This window comes from Glycine soja, chromosome 9 (assembly GCF_004193775.1).
Source record: "Glycine soja cultivar W05 chromosome 9, ASM419377v2, whole genome shotgun sequence".
Lineage (NCBI taxonomy): Eukaryota > Viridiplantae > Streptophyta > Magnoliopsida > Fabales > Fabaceae > Glycine > Glycine soja.
Genome location: NC_041010.1, coordinates 40498839 through 40516624, shown reverse-complemented (window position 1 = coordinate 40516624; position 17786 = coordinate 40498839). Strand labels below are relative to the sequence as shown.

General features: G+C 30.6%; 2 protein-coding genes across 4 annotated transcripts; one reads left to right on the top strand and one right to left on the bottom strand.

The window, feature by feature from the left end:
• Positions 1-1076: 1076 nt before the first annotated feature.
• LOC114425075 (O-acyltransferase WSD1-like) lies at positions 1077-6039 on the top strand. Of its 2 annotated transcripts, none has more exons than XM_028391828.1 (7): positions 1077-1419; positions 2997-3569; positions 4299-4365; positions 4506-4612; positions 5036-5245; positions 5422-5559; positions 5712-6039. In XM_028391828.1, the coding sequence occupies exons 1-7, from the start codon at positions 1240-1242 to the stop codon at positions 5874-5876; spliced, it is 1440 nt and encodes a 479-aa protein (XP_028247629.1). In that variant the 5' UTR covers positions 1077-1239; the 3' UTR covers positions 5877-6039. The 2 variants fall into 2 exon arrangements, with proteins under 2 accessions (XP_028247629.1, XP_028247628.1); XM_028391827.1 differs by having other exon boundaries at positions 4503-4612.
• Positions 6040-8833: 2794 nt separating this feature from the next.
• On the bottom strand, positions 8834-12780 carry LOC114424968 (plant intracellular Ras-group-related LRR protein 4-like). 2 transcript variants are annotated; one of them, XM_028391671.1, is made up of 5 exons: positions 12304-12780; positions 11428-12101; positions 10156-11072; positions 9448-9645; positions 8834-9158 (listed from the first exon to the last, which is right to left on the bottom strand). In XM_028391671.1, exons 2-4 carry the CDS (start codon positions 12011-12013, stop codon positions 9493-9495), a joined length of 1656 nt encoding a protein of 551 aa, XP_028247472.1. In that variant the 5' UTR covers positions 12014-12101; positions 12304-12780; the 3' UTR covers positions 8834-9158; positions 9448-9492. The 2 variants fall into 2 exon arrangements, with proteins under 2 accessions (XP_028247472.1, XP_028247471.1); XM_028391670.1 differs by having other exon boundaries at positions 8834-9645.
• Positions 12781-17786: the final 5006 nt, after the last annotated feature.

Below are 17786 nucleotides of genomic sequence, written 5' to 3'. Positions count from 1 at the left end.
ATGAGAAAAATAAATAAATTAATATTAATAGAGAAAAATAATAACAAAAATAGAAAATTGAGTTAATGATTGTTTAGTTTTCTTCTAGTAGTAAATTTTACCTACAGTATTACACATAAATTTAACAAAAAATATTTTGTAAAATTTTTTGTTTATCAAATATTTATTTATTATAAGTGAAATTAGGAGTAATTAAATAATTGTATAGAAAAAATTCCTGACAAGTGTTAAGGGATGCAGGTGGGCGGTGGCATTTAATTGTAAGCTCTCTCCTTTCCCAACTCCCACCCTTAATTTCTTTCCCCCAACCCTCTCATCTCATCTTTTTTATCGTTTAGCTAGCTTTCCTTTAGAGAGACAGACATGGCAGCGATGAGTCACATGGACATTAAACCAAAACCTTTCTAACTTTCACGGTCTCTTTTGGAAGATAAAATCTAAGAATAATTTTTTTTAATCCCTGGTAGAGATCAAGGATGTTCCAATTCGATGGGTTAGATATTAATTTCATTGGTTGTATGTAAATTATTGTTGTCAACCTGATTTTTGCGCAAGATAGGAATTGAAATTATTTTTTTATTAAATAAATCATTCTTATTTATGTCAACAAAACGAGATTTAAAAATAAATTTAAACATTTGTTACGATTTTTTTTAATTCTTATTTATTAGGATTTTTTGTTTTCATATAGAAATGATTTTGTTCTAAACAGCATATGATAAATGTAATCATATGTTTTGGTGTAATCATATCATAAAATTAACACAATAGTATAAAATTAATTGCATTTATATGAGTGAAAACAGCATGTCTATTTAACAATGAATTGGAGACACATGTGCATAAGATAAAAAAATTAATATCTTTTGGTGGAAATAATTAAAAGATTTAGTTTACTAGGATCTTTCTTTTTGGACCAAATTCCGTCAGTACTTATTTATTATTATAAAAAAATTAAGTACTTTTCAAGTTTTAAAATATTAAAAAGATATTTGAATAAAATATTATAAGAGACTGATATAAAAATTTACAATAGATCGTATAACACTTTTAATAAGCTCAAGAAAACAAAATGCAAAATTATTCAAAAAGCCGCCACCATTTGACTTTGAAATGCCCATATCCTCACAAATTTATTAACTTTGGTGGTTTTGATTACATTATAAACCACCCTACCCTGCCCCTTGTGAGAACACAGCAAACAGTCTTTGCATCTTGAATGAAAAAAAGAGAGCAACTATGGCATCCAGAGAAAGAGAGGGTGAACCACTGAGTCCAACAGGGAAGCTGTTCCATGAGCCATCTTTAAACTGTTATGTGATTGCCATCATGGGTTGCAAGACAAGCATCAATCCTCAAGTCATTCGAGAAGGTTTATGTCAAACACTGCTCAAGCATCCAAGGTTCACCAGCAAACTGGTCAGTTACTATTACTCTCTACCTTATCCTTTCGTTTGAAAACACTGTTTGATTATTAGAATTGTGCATAATTTTCTAAAAAGAAAAAAAGTATCTTCAATCAATAGAGTTTAAACAAGACTTGAGTTGCTATAAATTTTTTATATTTATCTTTAATTTTTATAAATAAATAAAAATATATTTGGAATCTATGCATGACCTGGAAATTTTACTTGGGATAGACCGTAGACCTGGTAGTTGTAATATGAGCTGGATATTTAAATTTCCTATTTCCAAATTACTTTATATATCTTACTTAAATAAATAATTTTGTCACCAACTTTCTATAAAATCTATCAACGAATAATTATTCATATTACTTAACACTCAGTAATAATAGCATAGAAATACCTGTACCAAAAACAAATAATTGTAACCTAAAAAAACAAAACTAAAAAAAATAGAAGACCAATTCAGTAATAAGAATATTGACAGCTGTACGAGACATTATGTTTTTTGTTAGGTCTCTTTTTTTCGCTTTAAAGGAGACCAATTCAGTATATTGACAGCTGTACGAGACATAAAAAATCAACATCCTCGTGTCGATCACTCAAGACGATGACATAATTGTTTTGGCCCATCACTGCCAAATTATACAATGACTTTTTCCAAGATGAAGACTTAATTAATACATGTCACTAGTTTTTCAAAACCCGTGCCCGGAACATTTTAGATGTTAATTTATCCTAATATTACCTTTTAAAATGTTAAAAAATTGTGTTAGGAGATTGAATTTGTTTATCATATAAGTCTTCTCAACTTAAATGTTTAAATTGCACAATATAAGGTTTCAGTTTTGTTAAACCTTAAAGCAAAAAATAAAGAATTCTTCTATATGACTTATCTAGTCCCATATTAATTAATAAATAGAAGATTTTGTTAACCACTACACAAAACAATAAGTCAATGCAAATTCTCTACCGTCTACGCAGCCATCTTATTCCAACCTGTCTTTGACTTTGGCTCAGTTAAAATTGAGGTTCAAATATGAAATTCTCCGATTCCTCACTATTTCTAAACCTGCCCGTGTGTGAGCGCGCGTGTAGTGTGTAAATTAACTATGTTAATAGTTAAGTAATTTAAATTATAATAATAATTAAATAAAATATAGTTTTAATTTTTTTATTTTACTTAACACCCAAATTTGGTTCTCTTATAAAAAAATAAAGACATTTAATTCTTGATTTGTCAAATAAATTTTTTTAATTTAATCATTAATTTCAAGATATTCACCGTTAATAAAAAAATGTTAACCATTAAATAACTGATGTGACACTATAATGTTGGTTTTTTCAATTAAATCCTTAGGTAATTTAAAGATTTTTTTATTAATTAATAATGTTTAATTAACTTATCATTAAATTAAATTCTTAGGTAGTTAAAATTACAACATGAAGATAAAATCATTGAATAAGTTGAGACCTACAAATTTTTTGTGATCTTTGATTTAATCCGAACTTAAAAGCACATTTCATTCATGTCTAATTCAATTACTATTCACTTGTTGAGATCTTGGATTTATTCTTATGGGGGTTCAGGTTAAGAAGGGAAGGAAAACTAAATGGATCCCAACAAAAGTTGACTTAGACAACCATATCATAGTTCCTGAAATAGATTCCAACTTAGAGTACCCAGATAGATTTGTGGAAGACTATGTCTCCCATTTCACCAAAACTCCACTAGACCAATCCAAGCCACTATGGGAACTACACCTCCTCAACATCAAAACCTCGGACGCAGAAGCTGTTAGCGTATTTCGGATTCATCATTCCATAGGCGATGGTGCCTCTCTCATATCACTCCTTCTTGCTGCCACTCGCAAAACTTCTGACCCTAATGCGTTGCCAACTGTGCCAATCCAAAAGAAAGACACCTCACATCAACGCTCATCAAGCCCATTCCGGTGGCTCTTCGTAATTTGGTGGGCACTACTTCTCATTTGGCACACTTTCGTGGATATGTTGTTGTTTACTTTCACCATTTTCTTCATCAAAGACACACCAACTCCTCTCAAAGCTGGTGCGCTAGGGGTTGAACTACATAACAAGCGCATTGTCCATCGCACAGTTAGTATGGATGATATCAAGCTCGTGAAGAATGAAATGAAAACGGTAACTAATTCTCTTCTCTTCCTTTTTTCTTTGGTTGCGTTTGTTTTAAAGAATAAAAAATCAAGGCCTGATCACATTTTTTTGGTTCTTGGGTATCATAATTGGCATGGGCAATCTTGGTCCCTCATGTTCTAACTGTGCAAATTAGGTTATCTAGATATAACAATTAGGCAGTTTTGATCCTTTGTTAGTCTTCCTCAAATATTTAACAGATTTTAATAATGAAATACTAAACGTTGACGTGTCAATAATGTGACCACTAACATGTTACATTACATATATGCTTACATGACTTAATGACACTTTTAATTTGTTTGATATGAGAATTGTAGAATATTAAAAGTGTAATTAAGTTATCCTAACTTATGTGTATATATAAGACAACGCTAAGATTAAAATAGTATAATAGTACTGATACTTGAAATCCTAATTTGCACATATTTGCGATACTTAATTAAAAGAACAAAAAAATGTAATTAAACCTATAAATTATTCCCAACATAATGAACTTGGAGATATCAAATTCTTATGTTTGAAGGTATAAAAGCTTCTTTTGGCATGAAACTTAAACGGTCTTTGAGAACAAAACATATTATTTCAAATCTTTTCTTCTTTTAATGTATTTACATGTATAAAAGAGTGTGATTATACACAAAACACTACCTGGAGAAAAAAAAGACAATACATTGTGTTTTAATTATTATGTTTTGGTTAAATGTTGATAATTAGACAATCAATGATGTTTTATTGGGAGTAACACAAGCCGCTCTCACTCGCTACTTGAATCGAGCATATGGTAAGGTTTTATTTTGTTGCAATTCATCTTTCTCGAACTTCATACCATTAACCATAGTGCTGCAAATTATTTGTACCTAAAAAAAGAATATGAATTATCAGTTGTTTTCGTTAACGCTTTGTTACTCGATCTCAAAGCAGATGTAGGCGCAAATAGCAACGGTGTGAAACAGAGATCTAGTGTCCTCAAGAAGATTCGCCTTAGGGCATCAATTCTTGTTAACATTAGACCTGTTGGTGGAATACAGGTACATGATGTGGTTATCGAATTAAGATCCACTTGTTTTTTTTTTCTTTTCTATATACCATATAGAAACTACATATTCAAAACTGCATAAAAATATATTTCAGATAAATAATAGTTTATATCCTGACATTATAGAGAGTCTTTCATAACTCAATGTCTATCTATTATGAACTATTTTTTGTTATTATGTAATTAAATAATTTCCTTGTTACAAATTTTATGATTCTTTTTTGATATATTGCTCTATCATTTCATCAAATGATATTATATATATTTGTAAATATTTCATAGTTGATAAGTTGTTAAGTTGTCCTCTATTTTTTTAATTTCTCATGATTAATTTTTATTTTCATTGGAAAAAAAAGTTCTAACTAATTGATTATTACCTTGCGCTGCTTATTATATCAAACATTATTTTAATTAGGAACTAGCAGATATGATGGCAGAGAAATCAAAAGTCAAATGGGGTAATTGCATGGGATACATCATCCTCCCTTTCTCTATTGTTTTGTATAAAGATCCATTGGAATATGTACGTCATGCTAAGGCCACAATAGACCGAAAGAAGCACTCATTAGAAGCAATTTGCTCTTATGCTTGTGCAAAGCTGGTACTCAATTTATTAGGTGTAAAGGTAATTGGTTATTGTCATGAGTTTTTGTATAGCTTTCTATTAGTATTTCATTTACAACCATAAACAAGTAGGATCTATAAAGAATTGTTTTCACGATACACTTCTTTAGAGTAAGCTTGCATTGATAAAGTAACTGATATCACTTAATATATTTTTCATCTTGTGTAAAATTGTAGGTTGCTGCTGCCATAACACGAAGAGTTCTCTTTAACACTACTGTAGCCTTCTCCAATGTGCCTGGTCCTGTGGAAGAAATTAGCTTCTATGGTCATCCCGTGGCATACATTGCTCCTAGTGTATATGGACACCCACTTGTAAGTATTGAATCATTCATAATTACTAGTAGTGCCACCATGCATGATTAATAAATAGCTCTAGAGTTGATGGAGGAAAAAGATATAAAAGGTACTCTACTTAGCATAGAACATTAAATTAATGCACACTTTTTTTTTTATTTCTTTGGCAGGCACTGACCATCCATTTTCAAAGCTATGCTAACAACATGACCATTTCTCTAGCAGTGGACCCACTTGTTATTTCGGATCCTTACCTTCTTTGTGATGATTTAGAACAATCACTCAAACTCATTCGTGATGCTATTCAGAAAAAGCACACTGTCGATGCTGTCTAATAGTATATGGTCTAATTATGAGATTTTAGGAAATTGGACAACTACTGATTATTTTTCATTTGAAATGCAATTTATATGAATTTTTTAAACTTATAATTGGTGTATCATAATATTCGTAAACTTATAGAAAAAATAAGGATAATATGTAATTTTGATTTTCTTATTTTATTTTATCCTCAACTTAGATCCTTTTATTAAAAATAGAGATATTTATTTTTTTAATTTTTAAAAATAAAAAAATTTGATCCTACCGTCCAATTAATGCTTTGATCATTAAGTTTTTAACTTTGACGTCCAACTAACATAGTTTATCTTATGTGACATTTGATTATTAGTTTTTTTTATTTGATGGTCATATCCTATTAGAAAAAAAAATTAGAAAAAATAATAAATAATTTATATTTTTAAATAATTATTTATTAAATTTAATTATCTAGTATTAATAAAAAATTGAAAAAATATAATTGCTATACTGACATGCTATTTAAGGCTAGCTCAAAGTTAATAACTTAATATAATTGACACATTGATTTAGATGATAAGATCAAATTTCTTGATGTTTTTAAATCAGGAGATTAAATGTCTTTATTTTTTTAATAAGACCAACAGAAATTGTGAACTAAAAAAAATATAAAAAACCAAAATTGTATTTTAGTAAGAAAAATAATAAAGCATATTTCATGACATTCACTCTTAATTAGGGTTAATCTAATCGACCTAAAACTAGAGAAAGACTAAAATATATATTTTTGTCTTCATAAATAGAAAAATATTCAAAAATTTTCATTATAAATTTTTAAATTTTTTTTGTTATTTTACTTCGATCACCTACGCTAAACACTTTTTAGAATAACTTGATGAGAACTTATCATTGAGAAGCCGATTTTCCTTCTTAGTATAATATACATTTGACATTATTTTAGAATCGTATTCAACTAGCTAGCCAATCCAATTGACTGATTTTCTTGCCACAATAACGTTTAAACGAATATTAGATCATTATACTCTTCTTTTCAAAGGAGAAAAGTATAGAAAGTTCCTGAAATGGTGTGAATCTTCCACCAACAAAATTTTAAACTCATAATTTTTAGGGAATCAAAAGCCATATTAAACTTGAAAATATTTCAATGGTAATATCCTTCTTTCCATATATGCTCCTTGTGATGACAATTATATAAAGTATTATTGCAGTTTTTGCTTCCGAACCTAGCTGCAGCTTTTACTTTAATATATTAAATAAATATTTTTTGCCCCCATAAAAAATAGATGTTATCCTCACAAGATAAATTTTTTAAAAAGATGAATATAAATAATTATAAAAGATAAAAGAAACAATACATTAATAATAATTTTATGTACTTTATCCTCTTAAATTTTAATTTTTTATTATCATTTTTAATAAAACTTATATAATTTTTTATTTTAAAAAATATTAACTATTTTTATCCTCAAAAAAAAAAATCTAAATCCACTACTAATATCATATTTACAACACTCATATAAAAGTAATACATTTCTTAGCATTGCATGGCCCCCACACAGTTTCCAAATATTTTTCTGTCATCAGTCCCGTGACAAACGAGAGAAATTTTCTTGATTCTCGTGATTCGCTCCATTCCTTTTCTCTTCTTCCTCATTTCTGCCATAACAAACACAATGTTAAGCTTCTCTCTTATTTCACAGAAATGTAAGAGCAACTCTATTAAGTTGTGAGATTCTCTTTTATACATATATATATATATATATATATATATATATATATATATATATATATATATATTTATTTATAACATTTCACATTTTCTAATGTCAGGTCACATTTCCTACTCTAGGCAGCCCAATCAATTTTTTGCTAAAACAAAAAAATTCATTGAAGTTTTTTAAATTAATGGATCCCACATTTATTTTATTCCAAGCAATTATTATAATAATGTGTTTTACACAGGACCCACAATTTGGAGATGAGAAACGGTTGCTATGAAGAGCGGCCAAAAGCTTAGGTTGACCACACACACAATTCCTCTCTAATGGTGCAAATTTTAATTTTGGGTTGCTAATAGTGTTGATATGATATCAGGAGAGTAACTAATTACTATTGGAGTTGCTCTAAGGAGATAAAGTTTCTTTTTTCTGAGTTGATAAAGAAAGTGTTAATACATCAAGTTCATGATGTTGCTATTAAATCCTCAATTAAACATATTCTCTTTATCAATGAAATCCTGTGGATAAACACATCATATTTCTATTTGATTAAAAGGAGACTCATATATTATTGGGCACAATCCAAGATTACGCTCCATATATTAATATCATTAATTTCATCTTGTTGAACTCTACATTTTAAGAATCGTTAATCAAGCTTAGAACCTGTGGTGAAACATATAAAACTTGTAGCATATAGGAGTAGGCTAAAATGGATCAAAATTATTGACTTTTTTTCTTCTTAAAGAATAAAGAAAGACTTCTTTAGATTGTTGTACTTCAACAATTCAATTGTATTTTTTTCAAACACGTAAACATAAAAAAATAACATTGAAAAGGTAATCTAAGGTGATAATAATTATGCAGATAGTAATGTATTTCACTCGTTTCCATAATTAAATCTTTCGAGTAGATTCAATTTCGGGCGATAGTTTATGTATTTAACTTAGTTCTACAGCTAAGATTTCAGCCGAAGGATTATATTTCTAACTACCACCGATATATTTATTTTGAGAAAGTGCTATCTGTTTTTATCGTTAACCACAAAAATACCATCTTCTTTTTATTTTAAAATTTTATATAAAATACAAAAATTAATAAATAATTATTTACAATTTTTAATAATATTTTTTTTAAAATAAGATGATGAACCTCGGCAAGAAAATTCGGGAAATTTTTTTTAATAGTTTTATATTGAATTAGCAACAGTAAAAAAGTAAATGGGATATCAATCATGAATTCATGATGCCTTCCTCTAAAAAATGGAATATTAAATTCTATTGAAAACTGAAGTTGTACTGTGACAGGAAGATATACATACAATTGAGTGGAAGTAGACTTAAATGGTTGGATCATGAATGTACACTTGTTTCTATTTTCAAGATACCAGAAATACAAATGAAAAAATTAAGTTCTAGAAAGGAGAAAAAAATATTGAATAGGGAATCTACAGTATGTGACTCAAAGTTAGCAAATTCCAACAGCCAAGGAAGATTCCCATGCCAATTCATTCTGTCGTAATGTTGACCAGAGACTGACAGACATATCTTTGTCCTTTTTTACATAAACAAATGCATCTCACTGTCATAAACACACAACATTAGCCAGCAAAGCATGATTTGGTACCCAATTACCAATTACCAATAACCAACTATTATAAAAGTATGCAATGCATTCACTCTATGCCACTACTTGCTCTAATGGAATCTAGCCTTGCCACAAGTGCTGATTCTAGGTCAATTAAGGCCACCAAAGCTACTGGTGATTGGTGAACTATGAAACCTACAATTATTTCATAATCAATACCCAACTCCCATGTGTGCATTACAAGCATTGACCAATGACCAGGAAAATTAACTCAACCACTTACTCATGGAATCTTTTGCTTGCCAGGAATGGCTTTGGTTGAATTTAATCAGGTTTTAACAAAATCAACGCCGTCACGCTTCCTTTTGTTTGACTTTGAAAAGAAGCACATATGATGAGCCCAACCCTTTTTCTTCTTAATAAGTGGCTGCGATTTAACATCCTTCTTCTCAACAAGATCAGCCATGTACTTGACAACAGCCTGCGATGCACCATGACTTGAAACATGAGATTCAGATAATAGAAAGATCTTTATTACAGCTAGAGCGACAAGAACTAAAAGATAAAAGAAAAAAAAACGGAGAGTTTGATTTAAGAAAATATTTCCTGTTTTCATTTTTTATTTTCAGATAATTCCGTAGTGAAAATAAAAAATAAAAATAATTTTCAATAATTTTTTAAAACACAGATAATAAGTAAAAAAAAAGGTGATATTTTTGTAATTAAAGAAAAATAATAATAAATGAAATCCTGCCAGTCCACTTTAGTTCTTCATAACTGATAAGCATTGATTTTCAAAATCAAGGACTAAACTGAAATTTTGGTAATTGGTAAAATCATACTATTATGACTGGCGCAAACAATATCAGAAATTAGGGTGAGGCATAAACTTAGTGAGTATCTGTTTTCTTGTTGAACTAAAAACAGTGTTTATAAATAGCAATCAAAACACCCTAAACCAATGGTTAAATCGAGAAAGAGAGTTAGTTACCTGTGCTCCCTTTTCAGCTACATGTCTTGGAGGGATTTCAAGAGGATTCTCTTCCACTTTCAGGACCCGTAACCGAGTGAGCATCCCAAAAGAGTCAGGAAGGACACGAATCTGATTGTTGCTGATATCCAACTCCTCAAGCATTTCAAGGTTCCCAATGGACCTCGGCAAGGATCGCATGTCAGCAAAGTTGTTCCCTATGTTCATCTTCACAAGCGAGGTAGCAAAACACAGGCTCTCAGGCACGTACTCAAGCTCATTGAAACTCACATTCAGCTCCTTCAAGTTCGACAGAGACGACATCGTCGTAGGTAGCTGTTTAACATTGTTGTACCTCACAGACAATACCTCAAGACTCTCAATCTTCCCCACAGCCTCAGGCAGGGCCTTGAGCCTGTTATAATCTGCACAAAGCTCCTTAAGTGCAACACAACGACCAATTGAATGCGGAATTTCTTCTATGTCATTTGTCTCCACATTCAGTATTTTTAGGCTTACAAGAGACCCTATGGCATCAGGAAGCACTGAAAGCTGGTTGGAGCTCAAATCAAGTTCCTCAAGATGCACCAATCTGCCCAAAGAAGCAGGTAATGATGATAACTGGTTTCCCCCAACGTTGAGATACACGAGACTTAAGAGATCCCCAACACACTCTGGAAGCTCCGCGATCTTATTCGAATGCAAATCCAAACTTGTCAAGGAAGAAAGGCTTCCGATCGTGGAAGGTAGAACCATAATTCGATTCTCAGATAAATCCAATTTGATCAAACTAGATAACTTCCCTATCGAATCAGGAAGCCAATCAACTTGGTCCATCAACTTGTTCTGTAGTATGAGTTCGCGTGTACCTTTCTTCGCAGAAACTTCAATTAAGCTAGCCAGTTTTATCAAACTCAACTTATCACCACTCTGTTCACCTACAAAATTAAAACCCAATTTTAGAATAAGCTATTGAAGTTATCCAAAAGGAACAAAACTTACATGCAGTATCTTAAGTGTTTTTTTGGTGTTATTCTTCAACTAGAATTGAAGTTTTACCTTAATAACTTATATTTATCTTTAATACAAACATTTATTGTGCAAATTATTGAGATGAAACTTCAATTAGAGTTGAAAAATAATACATCAAAAACATCTAAAAAAATAATGATGATCTTATATTGATCAGTTACCTAGTAACTTATGCTTATTTTTAATGCAAACATTTAGTATATATAAAAGAAACCGCATCTAAGTTTTGTCCAAAATAGAAACTAGAGAAAAACCAGATACCTGAAGTGGACGCTGGTATTAGCGAGGAATCGAGTATCGGCGGTTTGGATGAGACACTGGGCCCAATTGTATACCCATCAGAGTAGAAATTGGGTTTGGTCTTATTCATATAACTATCATCTCTCGTGAACAATATCTCCGAACTCTTCACAGGCTCTTTCTTGAACGCAGAAACAGAAGCAGTGGAAAAAGAAGTTTCCCGTTTAGAAACTGAGTTCTTCGAACCAGAGGAGCGCGCGGAGACGCAATTGGAAGCTCTCTGGATCAATTCGTCGAACAGCACGTGGACGTTTTCGAGATCGAGGAGTTTGAGCGCCTCACGCCTCTGCTCCTTGCTCTGGAATAGTACCACATTCTTCTGCATCTCCTGCAACACCGCGAAGAGCTCCTCCGGCACGTGCGGGCCCTTGCGCTCCCTTGCACGTGCCACGGCCTCGAGCTTCGCCTGGTCCTCACGCTCCACGTTCTCGACTAGAGTCCTCGCCGCCTCCACTTCCTCGATTCCCGGCCGAGCCGGTAGCGACCGGTGCAGCCTCATTATCTCCTCCACTGTTTCGTCCACGGATCGCGCCGGTAACAGGTCCATTCTCGGTCACGCTCGAGACCATACAACACCAACAACACCTTCAAATTGGAAGCGTAACTCAATTTTGCTTCGTCGAGTTTCTAGAAAACTAGAAAGAAAAAAAATATTGTATTAGTATATAATAATAAACGGCTAATTGATACTTCAGAGTTCACACGCTACCCACCAACGAAACTGAGAACACGAAAACAATGACTGAAAATTAAAAATGATTTTTAGGAATAAAGAAGTAATTTAAAAAAAAGTGGTGGTGTTGTTAGAAAGGGTTCAAGTTCAAGTTCAAGTTCAACCTTTGTTGTTGTTGTTGTTCAGTTTGGGTTTTCTAAATCGGGGAGGAGTGAGGAATTTGCTTTAACTACTACTGACTCCGTGCGGTTGCGTGGTCTTTCTTCGCAGACGACGACAACAACAACAACTCCTTCAATACCTTCTTGTTTTCTCTTGAAAATTAAAGAAGGCATAGAATTTTTTAATTTTTTTTTGTAGTGAATGGATGGTGATGAGATTCACAAAAAAAAAAAAAAAACAAGGATGGTGATGATAGTATTTTAAGGGCGACACTGGGTGTATTAAATTGAAAGGGGGGCAGCGTTTGAGTTAGTGAGCAGTTTTGTTAGAGAAAGGAGAGGGGGGGAAAATGGAGCAAGGAAAAGTTGGGTGGAAAATTCAAATAAATAGCGTGAAATCGAATAGGAACGATGCCGGTTATATGATATAGACAAACATCAACTGCTCTACTCTTTCACTGGTTTGATTGTCTCCCTTTTTTTGTTTTGTCTTGGAAGAATGATAAACCAATGTGTTTTTATATTGATTATAAGAATACAGTATTTATTTATTTTTATCTTTAGGAATTGAATACCATATCAAAGGGTTATATTTTACTTAACCAAGTTGATTAGAATGCATGTTTGAAGTCACTGGACATAGTGAAAATTAATCATGGCTAGAGCCACGACAACACGTACATTACTATTTCTCAAAATTTATGATGACACCATGAATTTTTCTCTAAAAAAACTAATTCTTGGCCGCATCCAAACACACATTAAGTAAATGGGTATGCAGAATACGATCTGATCTTCGAGTTAGATTGTAAGTTATTGATGGATTCACAAGTCATCAAATGCGCATACAAAATTTGGTGCTATTTTACTGAAATGCAAGGAGGCTCTTTCTAGTGTTTAAAAATCATTGCGACAGTTTTTTTTTTTTGGAGATAAACAAATTATGTTGTTCATTTTTTTGTTACGACGTCACAACTCTAGGTTAGTCATTCTATTTTTTATTTGAGTCCTACTTATATTGATACTCTTATATTGAATGAAATGATATGAACTTCTTCAATTAAAATAAAATATAAATACAATATTTATTTAGTTGATATTTTCAGGAGACTGCTTGTATCTTTTATCAGATTAAAATAATCTTACACTAGTTTATTCACATACTCAATAATATAACTTATTTTTTATCTCTTTTTTTTGTTATATTATATCAATTATTGTATATATATATATATATATATATGTTTTTCTAGGTGTTAATTTGTATAAAAATGTTTTACAATATTTTTAATTTATCTCATGAGGCCTACTTGGTCTCTTGCCAAATACAATATGAAAAAGTTTAAGCAATGATTATTTGTGTTATGCTGTTGTATATTTTTATTTTTCTCTAATTATGAACCATATAAGTAATCAAATATAATTTTTTAAAGATTTATAACGAATTAATATACTTTTAATTATTTTCTATTTTGCAAAATCATAAGAAAAAGAACAGTGATGAAAATTCATCAAAATTTATAAATAAGTTAAAATTATAAATTAATGAATGACATTATTTTACATTTTATTTTTATTTATGATCAATACATGCATTGAAGAAGTATGTTTTAATGGTTTATTGAGAATTAACGCATTTTTATTTGCTAATTTTAAAAAAATTGAGGGGGTAACTAAAAAAAGTTTAAAAAATATAATATAATGTATAATTATTGAAACATATTTTAACTAATCATAAAAAATTAAACTAAATCCATATTTTGTAGTCTTTCGTTTAAATTTATAGAATAACAAGATTGAATGAAGGATAACAAAGTTTATAAACAAGTTAATGTAGTATTCTGCCATCAAAATATATGAACACCAAATTATAACTTCTCGTGGAAACAAACATATATAAGGGAGTCCATCAACCATAGACCATAGCCAATGAACAGTCAAGAAAAAAGTGCAGCAAAGAAGTAAGTGCAGATAGGTTAGAAATTGGTTTGGATGGGACTTTGTGCAAATGGTGATGCTGGAAGTAACAAAAGAGTGCAAAGTGCAAAGTGCAAAGAGAGGTTTCATTCAAGGGGCTAGGATTAGGGCTAGTAAATGCAAGTTTTTGGAAAGGGTACACGTGGTAGTTCACGAGGCCAGCCAAACCCAGCTGGCAATGCCATTGCTACTTAACCTCCTCCTCATACTATCACTATTACTCACACAATAACCGTTTTGCTTTTTTTTATTATTATTATTAAAAAGTATTTGAAATTTCTTATTTAACACTTGATTAAAAAGTGATATCTCTGAATCCATGTCCTAGTTAAAATGAAATCTTAAACTTTGATTAAAAGACTCAAACATCAAATCAGTTCAATTATTTTGCCTTTTTAACCATTTTGTCTTTTGTGGCAGAGGAAAATTAAAGCAGCAAAATGGAAAGGGTATTGTCTATTATCTGATTGGTATCAATTCCATCGCACTCAACCTCACGTGCTGCGTAATTACCTGTCCCTTCGTCCCTTTCTCCGTTCAGGCGAAGCTCATGCACATGTTGCCGCTCCTCCTACATCTTTTCTACACGTATACACTCCACAAATACAATCATAAAAAATAAAAATTGTTTTCAAACAACATATTGTATAAAGGTTTTATGACCACGAAAAAGATAAAAAAAATTTTAATTTTTAATTCTTATAGTTTAAAAATGACTTTTTTATCTTACAGTTTAGATTTTTTTTTTTTATTTCTATAGTTTAAAAATAATTTTTTTAGTCTTTATAAATTATATTTTAATTCTCTTTTAGTGATAATTTCAATAATTTTTTTAATTCTTATAATTTATATTTTAATTACATTTTAGTCCTTATTACAATAAACATATATAAAAATAATTAGTTACAAATTAGTTATAAATTATCAATTATTTTTTTATTACAAATTATCTTGTGATAAATTAATTACGAATTACTTATTAATATTTTTGTAATTAATTGTAATTGATAATATTATTCATATTTTGATGATAACGATTAAAAAGAAATTAAAATATAAAGTATATTAACTAAAAAGATTATTTTCAAATTATATGAACTAAAAGAAAATTAAAATACATAATTAAAAAACCCACTTTATATAGAGACTAAAAGATAATTAAAATGTAAATTATAAGGATTAAATAAATTATTTTAAAACTATAAAAATTAAAAATTATAAATAATAAAATTATAGGGATTAAATGAGTAATTAAATTTTTCTTTAAAAAAAACAATACCAATGTGATGCAGTAAGTAGATAATAGATAATCATGGATTATTTTTTTGGTATATAAAGGGGCCCAAAGGCCCAAAAGAAAAACTTACAAAGAAATCAGTTTAGGAGCAGAAGCTCCCAAAGCATCAGCAAACAACAAAATGATTCAAATTATTTGTTAGAAGAAGATAATCTTTTAAGCAAATTTCCGTATATAGAAAGATTAAGCTCTAGCAAGAAAGAAGAAAAAAACTAAATAGTTTAATAGAAATGAAAATACAATATTATATAAGTCTTTTAAAGTAATTTTATCCTCCTCTTATAAGAATATTGTGTAATTTATTATAATCATCTTTATTTTTACTTTTGTTTACAGTCTTGACTGTTGACACGGGAGATTCAAATACAAATCTATAGTCAGATTTTCAGTTACATGTTTCGAACCCTTTCTTCAACAATCAAATCTCTTTAATTTAATTATTTCATTCCGTAGATTATGTAATGTTTTATTTTATTTTTTATGTAAGAACGTGTAATATTACAGTGCAGATGATAAGATGAGGGCAATCTAAGCATAACTACTCTGCTTCTTTATTCAAGGATATATTTATTTCTTGAGACTTTCACAAGTATACCAAATCGCTTTTAAGTAGTAAAACTTGAAAGTCCGAGTATCATTTCCGTAGGATTTTATTGCACTTTATCAAATACTTCTCAATTTGTAAGTATGAGTAAAATAATAAAGAATAAGTGCATGAATAAATTGCTATTACTAAGTCAAATAGTTTAAAAGGGAAGACAATTAATAAAAATGTCAAGACCGGACAAATCCAATTGGCCTACAATACATGTAAATATGATATTCATCGCCAATTCACTGGTATTAGTTATACCCCACATCTGTTAAATTTTACTTGTCCCTCATTACGTTGAGAAGCCTATTTTAACTACCTATCTCCCAAATGTCTTTGCGAATATTTAATAATTAAAATGCATTAAAGTTAATACCTATCTCCCAAATGTCTTTGCGAAGATTTAATAATTAAAATGTATTAAAGTTAAGTTCTAGATGTTGCTAAATGCATGGACGAGTTATCATTCTATGCATAGCAATGCTAACCCAAGGATTCTTTTCTTAAGATGTTTTATTAGGTGTTACCCTTTCCCAAGTGTATAACCCCTAAAACTAATGCATACAGTAATTCTTAAATCCTTATTCTCCCGTGAGAGGGCTTACAACTGGGGTGAAAGAAAGAATGAGGATAATAAAAACAAAGAATATAAAGAAAGAAGGGAGAGCTCAGGCTTGGAGGCGAGATGTGTTGATTCATTGGGACTGGCTCTTTATTTATAGTTGCTGAAGTGAGCTTTTGGGTCTTTATAGTCGCGCTCAGCGCGACACCTCGCGCTTAGCCTGGACTTCTGTTGGATCGCGCTTAGCGCGTAGCTGGGCTTAGCACGCGTAACGGTTTCTACTTCTTTAAGCTTAACGCCTCGCTTAGCGCCTGTCTTCTTTGCTCGCTTAGCGCCTGACGCGAGCTTAGCGCGAGTGTTGGGCTGGGCCTGCTTCAGAACTCTTTCTTTCTCTTCATTTCTGTTGTCCTTTTTGTTTAATGTAACCTCATTTTTCGTATCTGCAACCAGAAATTCAACTTTATTAATTTCTCAACTTTTATTTATAAATAACTGCTAAATAATTAATTCTAGGCCAAAATTTGACTATTTAACTACTATTAATTTACAATTATTTAGCAGTTATCAATATCTTTCAATCTTTAAATATTTTAATTCATGACTCATAAGTAGCTTCCTTTTCTTAATATTGGCTTTTTTTTTTAAAAAGATAATGTTATTGGAGGATAACAAAATTAAATAAAATCTCTCAACTTAAATTGAAATGTTAGTTTATCATATTATGAAAAATAACTGCATCTTGTAGACTTGACATCCGTTCGGTATGTCTAATCTTTATAGCTTTCAACTCCGATGATTGTCCTACCTAATTAAGGAAAATGACACATTAAATATTATCCTCACACTAAATGACACATTAATTAGGTGGAAAACTAAAGAGAATCATTGTTATTTATTCATCGATCCAACTGCATGCAGTGGTACCACACGGACTGCAATTCTCAGTATCAGAAGAACTTAGAGCGAAACCCTCCTCCATACCAAAAAATAAAAAATAAAAATTCAGAACCAAAAATTAAGAGCAAAACAGCAACTGTACCTTAGCTTGCCACACTCTA